The sequence below is a fragment of the Pelodiscus sinensis genome, chromosome 12, assembly GCF_052426305.1.
Source record: "Pelodiscus sinensis isolate ZL-2025 chromosome 12, ASM5242630v1, whole genome shotgun sequence".
In the NCBI taxonomy this organism is placed as follows: Eukaryota; Metazoa; Chordata; order Testudines; family Trionychidae; genus Pelodiscus; species Pelodiscus sinensis.
This window is the reverse complement of record NC_143063.1, coordinates 29081855-29098441: the sequence shown is the minus strand read 5'-3', so window position 1 is coordinate 29098441 and position 16587 is coordinate 29081855. Positions and strand designations below refer to the sequence as shown.

The 16587-nt window shown below is 43.5% G+C and overlaps 1 protein-coding gene across 6 annotated transcripts in view; it reads left to right on the top strand.

The window, feature by feature from the left end:
• The window catches only part of CEP89 (centrosomal protein 89), a 119409-nt gene that overhangs the window by 21493 nt on the left and 81329 nt on the right, over positions 1 to 16587 (top strand). For all 6 annotated transcript variants that reach the window (XM_075940115.2, XM_075940112.2, XM_075940114.2 and 3 more), the window contains 4 exons: positions 2109 to 2163; positions 6634 to 6852; positions 8250 to 8392; positions 12214 to 12264. In XM_075940115.2, the coding sequence (XP_075796230.2) occupies positions 2109 to 2163; positions 6634 to 6852; positions 8250 to 8392; positions 12214 to 12264 (468 nt within the window). The remainder of the gene's footprint in view (positions 1 to 2108; positions 2164 to 6633; positions 6853 to 8249; positions 8393 to 12213; positions 12265 to 16587) is intronic.

The following is a 16587-nucleotide window of genomic DNA, read 5'->3' as shown; positions in this document are numbered from 1 at the left end:
TTGCCCTAGGTCACAACCCAAACCCCTGCTCCCCCCTGCTCAGTCTCCTGCCCCAGGTCGCAGCCCCTTCCTGCTCTACGTCACAACCCAAACACCTGCACCCCCTCTCAGAATCTTCCCCAAGTCATAACACTCTCCTTCACCCAAACTTCCTCCCAACACTACTTCCACTCCTGCAATCCAGTCCCTTAGCGCAAGCTCCCTTCTGCACTCAACCTCATCCTACACCCTGCACCTCCTCCATTATCATCATGGAAAGTGCAGCCCTTGATCACTTTCCAAATTGTTGGCGTGCCCCCCCATCAAAAATTATTGTGCACCCCTGTTATAATGCCATTTACACAATTGGAAAGATTGGTGAGTGGCCGGAAACAGTGAAACAGGTGGCTACTTACTACTTTCTGAGTTATTGTGAAGGAGAGGGGAATTCTCACAGATTTTGCCACTAAATAGTATTTTACTGTTTTACTATTTGACTGTTGATAGCGGGTGGCCTTTAGCACTGTTTTATTTGTAATTTGGGTGCTTAGATACCACAGTGATATAATTATCTAGGTAGGCAAAGATTACAAAAAATGGAATGTTTGTTTTAGCTATAAACAAATTACTTAATGGTACCACGGATCAAAGGAAGTTAGGTCCTAATCTTTATATAATGCAGAGTGCTCTCAATTCCTTTGAAGTCAGTGGGCCAGCAGATATTGCTGTCTAGAAAATTCCAAATTTTGAGTCCACAACATGTACATCATGTATAGAATATATATTCATGTAGGCCAGTGGTTCTCAAACTTTTTGGGCTCTGGAGCCCTTTACATGCGTAAAAATTTATGTGGAGTCCCAGCGGTCCACTGATTGCATGTGTTGTACCTCTCGATGTTTCCAGTTTATCAACCTCATGGAGCCCCTGAAGATGTCTCGCGGAGCCCTGGGGCTCCGCAGAGCAGAGTTTGAGAAACACTGATATAGGCAATAATCTAGAACAACTGTACTCACTATTGTAGGTAATCTCTCTCTCTTTATTAAAAAATAAAACAGTCCCCTCCTCCTTTTTATCAATCAGCAGTAGTGAGTAGAAAGGGTGTGGTATACTTATACATGACTAGCCAAGCAATACTAATACTTAGGCTTTGTCTGTACTTCTAAAATTAAAATGCAACTGTGGCAGCGCTTTAAAGTGAAAGTGTGTCCATGGCAGGATCACTGGGAGACAGTTCTTCCAGCGCTCTTATGTAAGCCTCCTCCATGAGGGGAGTAGCTAAGGATAAGTGAACACCGCACACTTATTTTGGAATAAGCTATTCTGGAAAAAATACTCCAAAATAGCTTATTTTGAAATAGTGTGTCTCCTCTACAGGGAAGCCTTGAAATTAGTCTGAGGCAGGCTCCCCTAATGTGGCCAAGCTACCTCGATTTAGAGCCTCAGGAAGCACTAGGAAGTAATTACTTTGAATGGCCCCAGAGAGGAGCTATTTCAAAATAGCAGCAGTGGAGCATCCACACTACAGCTATTCTGCAATACTTATTTTGGACTAGGCATTATTCCTCATGGAATGATATTTACAGAAGTTGGACTACGCCATCCGTTATTTTGAAATTATTTTGAAATAATGGAATTACCATTTAGATGCTCACATTGTTATTCCGAAACAACAGTGCTGAGTAGATGCACCCTAAAAGTGCTGGGAGCCTGTTTACACTGGTGCTTTAAAGTGCTGTAACTTGCTGCCCAGTGTATGTGTGTTTTTCATATCTTTGAGCCAGAATATGTGGTGCGTAAACTGAAAGTATAGGCTTAGCCTTAGTTTTACAAGTAGGTAAACTGATGCACAGAGATATTAAGCTGACATGCAGCAGAGGTAATTGAAACCGTGACAGAGGCTGTCTCTGTGTAAAAGACTATACTTCTCTGTAATTGTTATGGTTTCTTTTATCGTCAGTTTAATATGAGAAAATATTACATATAAATAGAGTAAGGGTTACAAAATTATAATGATAAAACATGGATCTTAGATGCTTCGTAAATATTGTAATTTCTGTGTTGACAGTGAGGATAGAAAAGGATGACTGTTATGTCAAATTTACCTCACATTATTTTGTTTATTTACTAGGAGCAAAAACGGACAGTTGAAAATCCACTAAGCGAAAAGCCTCCACCATCCCCAGGTACTGCTTCTCGGGTTTGACATTATTCTAATCTAAACCATTCAGTTTAGGGATTAAGTTTGTTAAGGCATTTTTTCTGCTTTTACACAAAAAGCAAAAAAAACTTGAGATACAAGATACAGAAAATGGCCAAGTATAATTAATTTAAGTCATAAGCACTAAAGATGATCTCTTTTCATAGCATGTCTGTTAATAAAGCAAAGATTATTGCTAAAGCTATGTCGGTTCCAGGTAGGAGAGAGACATGGTGGGTAACCTAATTAGGGATGTTGTAGCCGGCAAGAGTAAGTCTCAGGTCCGACACTGGATTCCCAAAGTACAAAGGACACCACACAGGTATCTGTCAATCACAAACTGTTTATTTCTTGACAGCTAACAGCTGTGCCCCATAAATGGAAGAACAACATAGCAAAGAAGCGGCATATCTTACGTTCCTTCCTGCAAGCCTGGGTAGACTGCAAATGAAGTGGGAGGTTGTCTCAGCTTCTGAGGCGCTGGTACCCAAAGCCCATCGGTGAGGTCCAATTTGTTAGGCTCTGAGGCAGCCTTAAATACAGTTTTCCTGCCTTGTTTGGCAGTTTGGAAATTTCCAGGGCTTACTCATTAGTGCTGATGTAGGGCTTAACTGTTAGTTATCGATCTGACTCTGATCTGGTTCTTCTTGTCCTTTGGCCCTGTTTACGTGATCAGTACATTAGGGTAAACAGAATTGTTTATGCGTTCTTGCCCTTATCTTATACTTGTTCTTGCTATACTGGCAACAATGCTCATCTTACGTGGCATATGTTTCCAAAGACTTGCTTCTGGCCTGTGCTTCCTGTGGTGTGCCAGCTTTGAAATGTACAAGAATCCCCAGCAGGGGCTCTTGTGCATTTCAAAGAGGAAGAGCAGCATGGTGCCTGGGGTCAGCACGGGACTCTGAGTCCCCCATTTGCCCCAGGTTCCATGCGGGCACTTCTGCTTTGAAATGAATGAGTGCCCCCACTGGGGCTCTTGTGCATTTCAAAGCAGAAGTGCCCGCGTGGACTCCTGAGTCAGCGGGACTTCCCGCTGGCCCTTGGCTCCACGTGGTATTCCAACTTTGAAATGCACAAGAGCCCCTGCTGGGGCTCTTGTATATTTCAAAAGGCAGAACAGGTAAGGCTTATTGACTAGTTGAGTAGTCCATGGAAATTCCTTGAACTACTCAACTAGTAAATTAATTGCTGCTTAACATCCCTAAACTTAATATCTCCTGATGGACAAATTTTTGAGCTACGCAGAGCTTTTCATAAAGTGATCACTCTATATCTGACCTATCAGTCCTCATCCTCAAAGGAAATCTGCACAACACTTTCAAAAGATGAGCCTGGAAGCTTGAATTCAAAACTTCACTAGACACTCAAAATCATGGTGTTAATAAAGACACTGGATATATGCATTATTGCAATAATCTGTAACCCACTAACCCTTCTTTTTGTTCTGTGACCCCAAAGGTGGTAAAGGTCACTTCAGCTGGAGTGGTGTTTTTGAATACGTGTTAACTACTTATGCTAACCTAACTGTTTGATCTTGTATTTAGGTGTGAAACTCCTATTACTTTTCTCAAACCTAGCTTAATATACTCTTAGGCTATGTCTAACTTGCAAGTTTTGGTGAACAAAGTGCTGTTGACAGGCAAAAGTTGCCAAAAGTGGAAACTTGCCAAACCAATTTTTCTAGTATCCACTGTCAACAACTCATGGCCACATCTGCAGCTTCCTCATCCATAGAGAGCAAATCATTGTGGGTATGCATCCCACGGTACCTTGTGTCACCTTTACCTGCTAAGCACTATGGGAAAGTGCAATGTAGTTTGGGAATGTGAAACACATCCTGTCAGCCATCTCTTTTCTTCCCAGAAAAACTGGATTTCTGGCTTTTGCACCAGCTCAAGTAATCATGGCGAGAAAACATGGATCTCAGCCTTCTGTCCCTGTATTGTGAGCACTGTGCAGAAGACATCACACATTATAGCGTACCTAATTATGGACTTACTAGTGGATGACGATGATTATGCGTCAGATTTATCAGAATCTGATTCAGATTCATCAGCATTAGAGGACGGTGAATTGATATATCATTTGGCTATGGGAGACCTGATATACTTGTCACTTTTGGACTAGGGAAACCAGCTCCAAGTGGTGTGACCACATTGTTATGCAGGGTTGGGATGAAGAACTTTCGGATACATAAAGAAACCTTCCTGGAGCTGTGTGTTGAGCTGGCCCTGGAACTGCAGCACAAGGACACCTGAGTGAGAGCTGCTTTGTTTTGTGAAAGCTGGCCACTCCAGATGGCTACTATTCAGGTGCAAATCAGTTTGGAGTAGGCAAGTCTATCGTTAGGGCAGTATTTCTGCAAGTGTGCATGGCAAATCACATTTTGATGGAAAGGACAGTGACTCTGGGAAGTGTAGATGACAGTGGCTGGCTTTGCTGACAAGGACTTTCCTAGCTGTTGTGAGGCAATCGATGGGACACGCATCCCTGTTATAGTACCACCACACCTTGCCTCAGAGTACATCAGTCATGTGGGGGTACTTCTCTGTGGTGATTCAGGCACTTGTGGATCACTAAGGGCATTTCACAGTCATAAATTGTGGGGTGATCTGGAAAGGTGCATGATGCATGCATCTTCAGAAACAGTGGCCTGTACAGGAGGCTGCATGCTGGCCTTTTCTTTCCATACCAGAAATGTGCAGTGTGGCATGTGGAAATGCCCAGGGGATGGCAAACCGTGGCAAAATCCACTCACCAGCTCCGCACCGCACATGCGCCAGACCAGCATTGTGCATGTATGCACCACCAGTGAACAGGGCGACCCTGCCCATGAAGCCTTACATGGACAGATTTTGATAATCCTACACTTTTGATAATCCAATTTTTGATAATCCACAGGCTGCAATCACTGACATATTCCCGCTAAAGGTTGTTAAGCAAACCCAGGCTGAACTTTTGGAGGCATGCTGGGGGCTCCACAGTCCTTATGTAGCCAAACTGTGTTCTGCCTTTGTTCCAGAAGCTCATGTTGAGGACTGGTTTGGAAAAATGTTGTAACAGGAGGCTGGGGCAAAGGCAGCCCTACCATGGAATCTCCGTGACAATAAGTACATTAGGTGAATCTTCAAACACCATTTCCCAGGAAGATTCTCTTGCTATCCGTGTGTACATTGATGCTGTGTTTGGTCATCCGGAACTGCTGCCCTCCCTCTCCAACTGCATAGACCACCCCTCATGGCTGCTGCCCACTGAGCCACCAACTTCACCTGCCTGCACAGCAACTACTCACCAGTGCACCACTTCCATCCTGCCCCGCATGGCTGCCACCTGCTTAGTCATCAACCCTGCCTGCCTGACAGCAGCATATCCTGCGTCCCTTCCACTGCTTCAACATCCAGCATCTGTTCAACAATGAGTTGCTGAGCCTCATCACAAACATCGTTTGAGAACAGTTTCTCACTGCCAGGTGCACAAGTTGTCACCGAATTGACCCTGACCTCTTGGTTCTCTTCAGTCTCTTCATAAACATGTGTCTGTTGTGTATCTGGGACAAGTATTTCTCGCTTTTTTCTGAGAACTATCCAGTGTCCCGGGGTTTGGTTATGAGGTCCACATCCATAATTCCATCCAGTTCTTTATAAAATCAGCATGTTTTGGGTGCAGTACCAAACTGACTATTTGCCTCCTTTGCTGAGTGGTACGCCCACCAGAGTTCCTTGTTCTTGTCTCTGCATTGTAGCGTGTCTTGCTCATACCCCTTGGCACACAAGGCTGCAGAAATACTACTGTACATGTGCCAATTCTTACGGGTCACTTGCACCTTTGATTATACTGAATCTTCAGCCCGCACACTGATAAGATCCAAAAGCTCCTCATTGCTCCGAGCAAGGGAAATTCATCTGTTTCCTTGAGAAGATACCATGAGGCCCACTACACAATGTGCACAAACACAGGAAATGGATTTTAATTTCTTGGAGTTTGCAGATGGGAGGGATGCATCTCTTTACCTGTAAACATTATGCTGCTGCAGGGCAGATGAGTTCAAGGTAATATCCATAGTGGCTAAATAGGACATTATGGGACACCTAGTGGAGACCAGTAAACTCAACAAAAAACCTACCTGGTACATACTGCATGATTGTTGGCAGTGTAGAGACAAAAGTCCTTCATGGAGCTGGAAGTTTTGTGTCACGAAAAATGGCCAATTTGTTGCACTGTAATGTGGATGCTGTGAGGTTTTCATAGTCCAAAGACAGTTTTTCCTCAACAAAATGTGCCAGTGTTGACAGGGCTTTATTCTACCAGATTTAAATAGTTATTTTTCGGTAATACAATGCTAGTAATTTGTGAAAAGATTAAGTCTTTCCCCCTCACTTGAGCTAATAATGTAGAAAAATCTAAACACTTGAATACTGTGTGTCCTATAACATTTTTTCTCTGATATCTTTAGATATAGCTGTTCGGGCAAGACAAGGATGGATGGATATAACTAAAGAAAAGTTCCAAGAACTAAAACAAGAAAATTGGGGTCTAATCAATGCAAATCAGACTATGGCCCTACAACTTGAGGAACTGAAACAACAAATAAAGGGATTACAGTTAAAACTTAACATACTGGAAAAAGAAAATAAAAATCTTAGGAAAGCAGCAGAGAGTTCACATAAGGAAGGTGGGATATAACTTTGGAGTACGTTTTATTGAAAAAGAACTATATTTTCCTTTATTTTCTAACTCACTAATAAACTGTCCTCTCAATAGTTGAGCCCCCCATAAGGTGACCCCTGAAGATATCCAGATAGAATTCATTCTCCAAACATATAATCATCTCAGTTCTTTAAATAGCTTATGGAGTGTTAAATGTAATATTTGGTCAGAATTAGTACTGTATAATAAAGCTGTTGGTGAGTTTGATGTCTCAAAGTCCCACAGAGTTGTCAGTGTTGGAGTGGCACTTTGGAAGTCCCTTAGCAGTGCATCAGAAAACTAAAGTCTTTTTTGAGTCCCTTACACCTTTTTTTATTCAAGTTTTTTAGTGTATGAGAAATTCACTAAACTTAAGAAACCTTGTATTCCAAAGCAGTATAGCTCTTCTACTTGAACTAAAGTAGAATCTGCAATAATTGGAAGTTGTATTAATGCTTTATTTCTGTTTGCATGCCTTTGGCCACTGAAGGAGAAGCCCAACAGAGTATGTTGCTAAGTAAAATGAAGTCTATTATAATTTCATTCCACGAGCAGTCCCTCTTCCTTATAACTTTGAATGAAATAACTCATATCAGCACCTTGACAACCCTGATATTGTCAATTCAGCAGTTCGTCCAAGTTTTACTCCCCTTGCAATCAGGAACAAAATTCCCAATTAATAGAATGGGAACATGAGTGGATTCTTCAGCAGTGCTTTGCATTTTTCTTAAACACATAATCTATTGAGATATTAATATTGATTTTTAGTATGTGGTACAGTTAGATTCCTCATCAGTAGAAAAAAAAAACATGCTTTCATTTTCTTTGTAGCCTTTTTTTAAAGCATAGAACTCCACTGAAGTAAATTATCCCTTTGGGTAAGAGTAGGCATTCACTTTCATTACTTGAAACTAATGAAGTCATCCTCCACTGTTTAAAAAACCAAAAAACCAAAAAAGCCCCCAAAAAACCCAGGCACTGCATATTTCTTTTTTTTCCCCCCATGTCCATGTCATTTTTAGACAGACAAGATACAGAAATATAGTTTGGAAATGTTTAAATAGAATTCAGATGTCAAAACCCACCTTACTCATGCAAAAATACTTTATAAATTGTTAAATATAGAATTTTTGTTTTTATGTTATACATAATTAACTAGTTGTTATTTCCACAGAACACATGAAACAGATCTTCCTTTTGTTTTTTTTTATTCAGAGTTGATTACTAACCACACCAAAATCAATGTGTGAATAGAAGTTATTTATCATGTAATATTTCCATTCCTAATTAAGGAGTTTTGACATCTAAGTTAAAGTACGTGTAATGTGCTCGTCAGACTGTTCTGATTTGCCTTTTTTTTTTTTTTTTTTTTTTTAAATGCAGAGGAAGTTGCAGAATTGCTTTCATTGAGACAACAAGCCCAGGAATTGGTAGATGAAAATGATGCTTTGAAAATGACTGTCCATCGTTTGAATGTTGAATTGAGTCGCTATCAAACCAAATTCAGGCCGTTGTCTCAAGAAGAGGTAATAGTCCTAGTTACTGGTGCTTATAAAGAAAATATTTGGCGTTGTTAGTAGATTTTATAGATTGTTTTAGTATGTAAGCAGCTAGCTGAGATGCCATTAAATATTTCATGTTTTTATGTTTTTCCTAAAAATAGGTGACGAAACTATAGGACATTTATCTGACACTACTATAAACAGAACACACAGATATCAAAGTGATTTTTTTCCTGTGCACAGAAATAATGTATTACAGTGAAACTCTGATGGTCCGGCATCTGATGGTCCAGTACTCCTGATGGTCTGGCACCATCAGGAACCCGGAAGTGCTCTGGGGAGCCGGACCATTGGAGCTGCTCTGCCCCCAGCTTCCCTGATTCAGCCGCTGCTAAAACTGACCTGCAGCTGAATCGGGGAAGCTGGGGGCAGAGCAGCTTGGATGCTGCTGGGTAGGTCCTGTAAAGCTGCCCCTCGGGGCTGCGGGACCAACCCGGCAGCACCCCAGCTGTCCCCGATTCAGCTGCTGCTGAAACTGACCAGCGGCTGACTCCAGGAAGCTTGAGGCAGAGCAGCTCTGCCCCGGCTTCCTGGAATCAGCCCCTGATCAGTTTCAGCAGTGGCTGACTTGGGGACACCTGGGACAGAGCAGCTCGGGTGCTGCCGGGTTGGTCCCGTAGCGCCGCTCCTTGGCGCTACGGGACCAACCCGGCAGCCCCCCAGCTGCTCTGCCCCAGGCATCCTGATTCAGCCGCTGCTGAAATGACCAGCGGCTGACTCCAGGAAGCCCGGGGCAGAGCAGCTCTACCTCGGGCTTCCTGGAGTCAGCCGCTGATCAGTATCAGCAGCGGCTGACTTGGGGACACCTGGGGCAGAGCAGCTGGGGTGCTGCCGGGTTGGTTCAGTAGTGCCGCTCCTCGGCGCTGTGGGACCAACCCGGCAGCACCCCAGCTGCTGTGTCCCAGGCGTCCCCAAGAGCAGCTGGGATGCTGCTGGATTGGTCTCACCGCGCCAAGGCTCGGCGCTACTGGACCAACCAGGCAGCACTCTAGCTGCTCTGCTGCAGGCATCCCCGATTCAGCCGCTGCTGAAACTGACCAGCAGTGGCTGAATCGGGGACGCCTGGGGAAGAGCTGGACTATCAGAAGGGAGGGGCTATGAGGGGTCTGGGGCCACATCCCCCTTACCCCTCCCCAGACCCCTCATAGTCCCCCATTCTGATAGTCCGGCATATCTGATAATCCGGCACCCCCTGGGTCCTAAAGGTACCGTATTATCGGAAGTTTACTGTATCTACCTACTTCATTTGTTCTCTCTTTCCAGAAACTCTGAAGTATGCCAGCCATCACTTAGTACCAGGGAGTACTTTCCCCAGTACATCATACAATTAATGGAAAAAGGGGAACGATGCATTCTGTTTTTAGTATCTCTAGTCTGTAGGGAATTAATAAATCAGTTAATCAAAGCCTGATCCCACAAACCCTTGTGATTTTTAAACATATTAGTAGACTAGTTGACATCAGACATTTTCCCCAATACTGCAATTAAATCTGTACCAGCAGTCCCTTATGCAGAGCCTGACTGTCTTCCTTGAGACTCAGCGCAGGCATAAGAATCTGCCTGCACAGATCAGATTGCAGGATTGGATGGCAGGCTTAATTAGTATAAGTGTATCACCAAGTTACCTACTGTAGGAAGAATAGATTTAAAAAAAAAAAAAAAGACTTTTGAATTTTTGGCAGGGCCAAGGCCTGAGCAGCTGGAGAGAAATTTCACAGGTAGACTAGACTAAGCAAAAACATTTTTTATTTCTAGTTATTTTCTAGGTTTCAGTTCAAACACTATTTCTTTCATCCATTTTAATAATTTGTAAACTCCAAAAAGACAGTGTAAAACCAAATGAAGCACTTGACATCATTTCTCCCAAACCTTCAAGCATTAAGGGGATAAAGATTTTCTGAGATTCAGAAGAATTTGCCCCCTTCCCCTTATTAATACCTATCTCTGGAAGTAAGATGTTACTTTGACACTACCACATGCCTGTTTTATTTCATTAGCTGTAGAAAGGGTGGATTGGATAAGTAGAGATTTACATTTAAATTCCAGGTCAAATGTTATCTGTTCTTTCTTTTGAAACTTATAATGAATGTTAAGATCTGAATAGTTGCATAACCCCGATTTATAAAGTGGATGCTGAAACAAGCAGTCTTGTTTGGGGAAAAAAGTCTACATTTAAAAAATATCCAATTTAACGACTTGTTAGATACTCTGCTATTCAATATACTTAAGAAACAGTAAATTATGTTTGCTGGCATTTCTTGTTAAGCTGCTACTTTTTCAAGTAATCAAGCTTTCTAGTTTTTGCAAATGCCGTAAAGCTCAGTGAACTATGATTCAGACATCTATGTTCACAGTAGAGGCAAAGACCATTTTGCAGTAGAACTGCCTTGCTACCTGCTAAATCTTCTTGACAGTAAATCCTACATCTTAGCTCCCTAGAGATACTTCCATCCTTCTTAATATTTCTCAATTAAGTATTTTTTTCCTGATTGTTCACATTAAGGATATGACTAGATTTTGCTATACTTTTAGGTTTAAATATTTCTTAAGATGCATGATTTATAGCTGAAGGCAAAATCCACAGAGTTTTTTCATATTTGTGATGAGAATTTAATGCTTTTGAAAGAAGGAAATGGTAAATAGAGCAAGAGTTAGACAGATGTGCCTTTCTTTGGCTGCAGCAGCTCAGGGGCTGTGGCTGCAGTAGAGGTGCTTCTCCCCAGCCTTGGAAGTTCTTCACCATGGCATTGAGTGCCTGCATGGGCCTTGATAGGCAGCCAAGTGGTGCACAGCTTACAGGAAACTTAGGTGCTGAGCACCATGGAAAAACCTATAAACAATAATTAGCATATTATGACTATTTTTGGTAAATCACACAAGCAAGTATTAACATGGTGTAATGGAACAAAGAGAAGTTTCTTATTTATCCTTTGTCAGCAGTTACAGCGCTAGTCAGGGATATAGAAAGCCTGGGATCACTTCCCTGTTCCATTACAGACTTCCTCTCTGAACATAGGCAAGTTACCTAGTTTCTCTGGGCCTAATCTGTCAAAGGGGGTGAATATTACTATCAGGATGCAGCCTGAAGATGTTTATGAAAGAGAAAATACAATGGGGTTGCCTGCAATAGAAGGGGACTAGACTCGATAACCCAGGAGGTCTCTTACGGTTTTATGTCCCTGTGTGTCTCCTACCTTTTAAGGATAAATATATTAAAGATTGTGAGATGCTCAGTTACTATGGTAATGGTGGCCATGTAAATTCCACAGATACATCAAAATGGCAACTTGATTTAATGCTTAAGTAAAACTGTGTGTGTGTTCTTCTGGTCAAAAATATATCCCTTTGCCTTGATTAGAGATTTTTTTAAACTGTTTTATATTAAGATAAATTCAGAAAGGATTGTTTTCTTCATCATGGCACATTTATATTATGGTTCAAATAATCCTTCTTTTCATGCCAAAATTTACCAGTGTTCCTACATTCTATTTAGAATTCCTTTTTATAAGAGCATACTCTCCAGACTTACCTTAAATTCTTAGATTGATATTGATATTCATAAAAATTAAATTGTGATTTTATCAGTAAACTGATATGGATTAAATTATGGCTTACTGTATATCAATAAAAATAGAGTCTTTAAAGGTGAATCTGTAAGTAGTATACATATCTAAAATAAAACAAAAGATTCCTATGAATTATATGGTTTGGGAGTGGACAGTGCTTAAGAAATTGAAAAATAGAGACAGTTTAATTTGAATTCCAATTTTTAAAAATGATTTTAGAATATAAAGATTGGAGGTCTTCCACTGAAAGGACCACCACCACCCTGGCTGGTAAGTAAATCAATATTCTTACCTTTACTATATATAATTTTAGCTTTTGCTAAAATGTGTGTAGTTTCCAGATAGATTTTAAACAAATATTTAAAATCATAAAATATTAGTTGAATACTGTGCATTGGTTCCCATCTGTGGCCCACTGCTGCCCCCCAGTGGTCATTACACAACTGTTCTTGTAAGCAGATCCCTCCCTTTCCATTTTATGAGAAACAGTTGCATTTCAGGCACATCCCATTGATCTGGCACAACCAAACCCTTACTTTGCTTTGTTATGGTAAGAGGAAGAGGTATACCAATTTTGGTGGTCCTAGCTCTTACCATTTAGGAGTAACTCTTGAATTAAACATATTGACTGACAAGCAGACACACATTTGTAAAATATATAGTAAAGAAGATTTAAAACAAAATGTCTTAACTTTCCAGCCAAATCCTAAATTCATTATTTTCCCCCTTCTGTATTTAGTAAGAAATACAAGAAAAGTCTTTTTTGAGTGATTGCTTATGTGCATTCCAAAATGTGTGTGCACATGCCACATGCACAATTGTTAGAAAATTTTTCCTTAGTGGTCCCCTTTGGGTTCGCTGTAGCATCCACCCCCTGAAGATGATGACTCATGGCGTCATATGTATACCCCTGCCAACCTGACTGCGGCTTCAGTTCCTTCTTTCTGCTAATGACACTTGTTGGAGCTTCAGACTTCTTGCTTAGGAAGTCATTCTTCCTAGAGAGCAGTTAAGAGTTCTTTTCTATATACAGAACATTGTTATCAGTTAGTTAGATGGTATCTCTGTGATGGCCCCCCCATCCCCTCCGCTAACTGCAAAGCCTGTGGGGCATGCAGCAGCCCAAGGGTTTAAACAATGTTTTAAGTTTGGAAGGCTATGCCTACAGGCAACCCACATGCTGTTTATCTTGGAAAAGGCTGTTTTCAAAACAAGTGTGGCATCTGCAGGGGTTTCAAGCCTCATAGTAACATGAGAGACACAAGTTGCTGCTAATGGATTCTGCACTTCAGCCCCATGACATAGATTCCATTCCCTGAGTGCGGGACACTTAGGCACCAAAACACAAGGAACACTGTGGGACTGTCATCATTGTTCCTCCACATGTGAGGTGAGCTCCTTGACATGGCACCACTCCCATTCACCTGGGCCTAGGAAAAAGACCAACTAAGGATGCTCTCCCTTCAAGAGGCCTAGTAAAGTCCTGGAGGCTGCCTGCATAGCACCGAGCCTGCCCAAGTCAGGCACCTTGGTCCTGGCACTGACTCCAACACCCAGGGTGGGGTGTCCATCCAGTGTTGGTTGACACTCCAGAGCTCATCATGGTGGAGAAAGACCTGGACTTTCCCTCCACCTTTTAAGGCCCTGCGGGATCTCATTGAGTTTATGGCATCAATGTCGACAGTGCTCAAGCAGCCCTGTCATCTGCCAAATGCACCGCTGTCAACAATGGCACTGCCCATGGCACATCTGCCAATAGTGGCACTGATACTGGCACTGCCTCTGGGAGCACCTCGGGGGCTGTCCTCAGCACCAGAAATGGCTACCCCTGCATTGATGACTAGGATCCCATAGAGCACCTTCCTGCTGGCACTGATGATGGTTGCTGTAAAGCCTTATGCTGCCCCAATTATCACTCTCTCGGCACTGGTCTCCTTCTCTACACTGCCAATACCCAGGCACCTGAGGCAAGACGGCTTCCATGAGGCAGCATGGTAGTTTGTTATGATACCGTGCCCCCAGCACCATTGGGCTCTGCCCCTCCGTGGCAGGGGCAGCCCGTGACTATAGGCATACTTGGCTGCTGCCTAGGGTGCCCGATGATGACGTTGGGTTGCCCGATGATGATGTCAGTCCATTGACAGCCGTGCAGGTGGGGGCGCCAATCGCGCGTTTCGCCTGGGGCGCCAGCTGCCGCAGCCGGCCTCAGGCTGCTCTTGCTCCCTGGTCAGCATGAGAATACGCATTGAGCTTCGAAGCTGAGTCCTTTGTGTCCTGCAGCTCTCACTACCATTCCTGGCACTGTTCTCGGAACTGAGATTCCTTATCGGCTCCAGCACAGGCTTGGCCACTCCAGTGGCAGGCGCCAATGCAATAGACCTTCTAGACTCCATGGGTGTACCACCAGAGACAAGAACAGGGCCTGTCTTCCAGGGCTGCCTCAGTGGCACCGCTGACTTGTGTGAAATCATCAGTGGCAGCTTTGACGCCAGCCCCCGTCTGGTGCCAGAGGTGCAGACTGGGCCAGGTGAAGAGGCACTGGTGGTTTTCACACCTGAACAGACCCAGCAGGACCTGGAGCAGGAGGGGGAAAAGGTGGAGGACCTGTCAGGCCAGCAGGACCCCCCCCCTTACTGATAGCATCCTTGTTGTTGTCCCCAGATGAGGCAGTGTAGGCACATCTCTGTTCCCACCCTTGATGGACTCTCATGCTTATCAGGACCTTCTGCTGCAAGTGACACAAAACCTTAGCCTCCAGGGGGAAGAGGTGGTGAAAGAGACTGACTTCATTGTGGATATCCTCTCATCGGAGGGTCCAGCAAGGGTCGCCCTTCCTATTATCAAGACCATTCATCTACCAAGGTCTTCTGATAATCACCAGTATCTATTGTGCCAAGGGTGTAGAAAGGTGCTACTTTGTGCTGTAGCAGGCCTATAAAACAACTTTTCAGCCACCCCCACACAGGATCTCTGGTGGTGGAAGTAGTGAGCCACAGAGAGTACCAAGGGCAGCCAGGGCCCACTTCCCAAAACAAGGAGGCTAAAGTGCTAGATCTGTTTGGGCACAAGGTTTATTCCACCTGGGGCCTCAAGATCAGGGTCTTGGATTAGCAGGCATTTCTTAGTCTATATGACTTCAATTCCTGGAATGTTTTTCAAAGTTCCAGGAACTCCTGCCTTCGGAGGCAAGAGGAGTTAGCAGGGGCGGTGCAAGAGAGCCGCACAGTGTCTAAACAGTGCTGCAGGCACGCAACTTACAGGGAACTTAGATCCATTCACTCCTTGAACTAGGTGTGATAAAGAAGGTCCTCCAGAATTCACGTAGGCGATACTGCTCCAATACTTCCTTATTCCCAAGGCCAAAGGGGGTTTTGTGCCCTGTCCTGGACCTCAGGAACTTGAACATGTTCATACAAAAATTTTGGTTCTGTATGGTCTCCCTGGCCTCCATTATCCCTTCCCTGGATCCGGGAGACTGGTATGCTGCTCTCGATCTCAAGGACACGTACTTTCATATTGCCATTATCCTGGAACACTGGTAATTCCTCAATTTTCTCATGGCAGGCAGACATTATCAGTTCATTGTGTTGCCCTTCAGCCTGGCCACACACCTCGAGTTTTTATCAAGTGCATGGCAGTGGTAGTGATTCTGTCTCATCAGTGGGTGCAGGTATCTGTATCTGGTTATTCTGTATTTGGACAATCTGGATCAACTGTATCTGGAACTGGATATGTTGTTCAAGGGAGGGTTGAGAGACCAGGTACTCAGGCATGTGGACCTTGTCAAAGACATGTTTGCTTGCCTGGGTCTTATCCTCAATGTATAAAAATCCACTCTCATGCCTATGCAGAGAATTGAGTTAATTGGGGCTCTTCTTGAGTCTACCCAGGTGACCGTGTCCCTTAGAGAGTCCTGTTTTCAGGCCCATGGTGGGCCTCATCTTGGACCTACGGAGGTACCTGCTCATTTCAATATGGAATTGCATGAGACTCCTGGGGCGCATGGCCTCATACGCATATTTCCTTAGGTACACCTGTCTCTGCCTGTGGCCACTCCAGGAATGACAGACATCCATGTTCATGCCATCCAAGGAGTCAGTTGATCACATGGTCACCATACTGCTGGTGTTCCTTCACTCCCTCGAGTGGTGGACTGAGTCCCAGATAGTATGTGTGGGGGTCCAGTTTGTGGGACTACAGCCAGAGGTCATCTTGATGATGGATGCCTCAGACGTGGGATGATGTGCTAACTCAAGGTTTATGGCTATGTTTAGATTTGGGGTTGCATATTAATGTCAGAGAACTCAGGGCAGTCCAGCTAGCTTGCCAGCCATTCCTGCATTGATTGAGGGGCAGGTGAGCGATGGTGATGACAGACAACACAACAGCAATGTTTTATATCAGCTGTGATGCTCGCTGTTTTCCCCTGTGTCAGGAAATGTCACGAATAGGAGCTTCAAGGGAGAACTTGACTTATCTGGAGAGCAAGGAAAGGGTTAAGCTAACTTTGGGGATGCACCTGAGAGAAGGGGCTTTGGGCATTCAGCCAGTGAAATGAAGATAAGAAATTTCAAACAACAGTTTTTTTCCCCT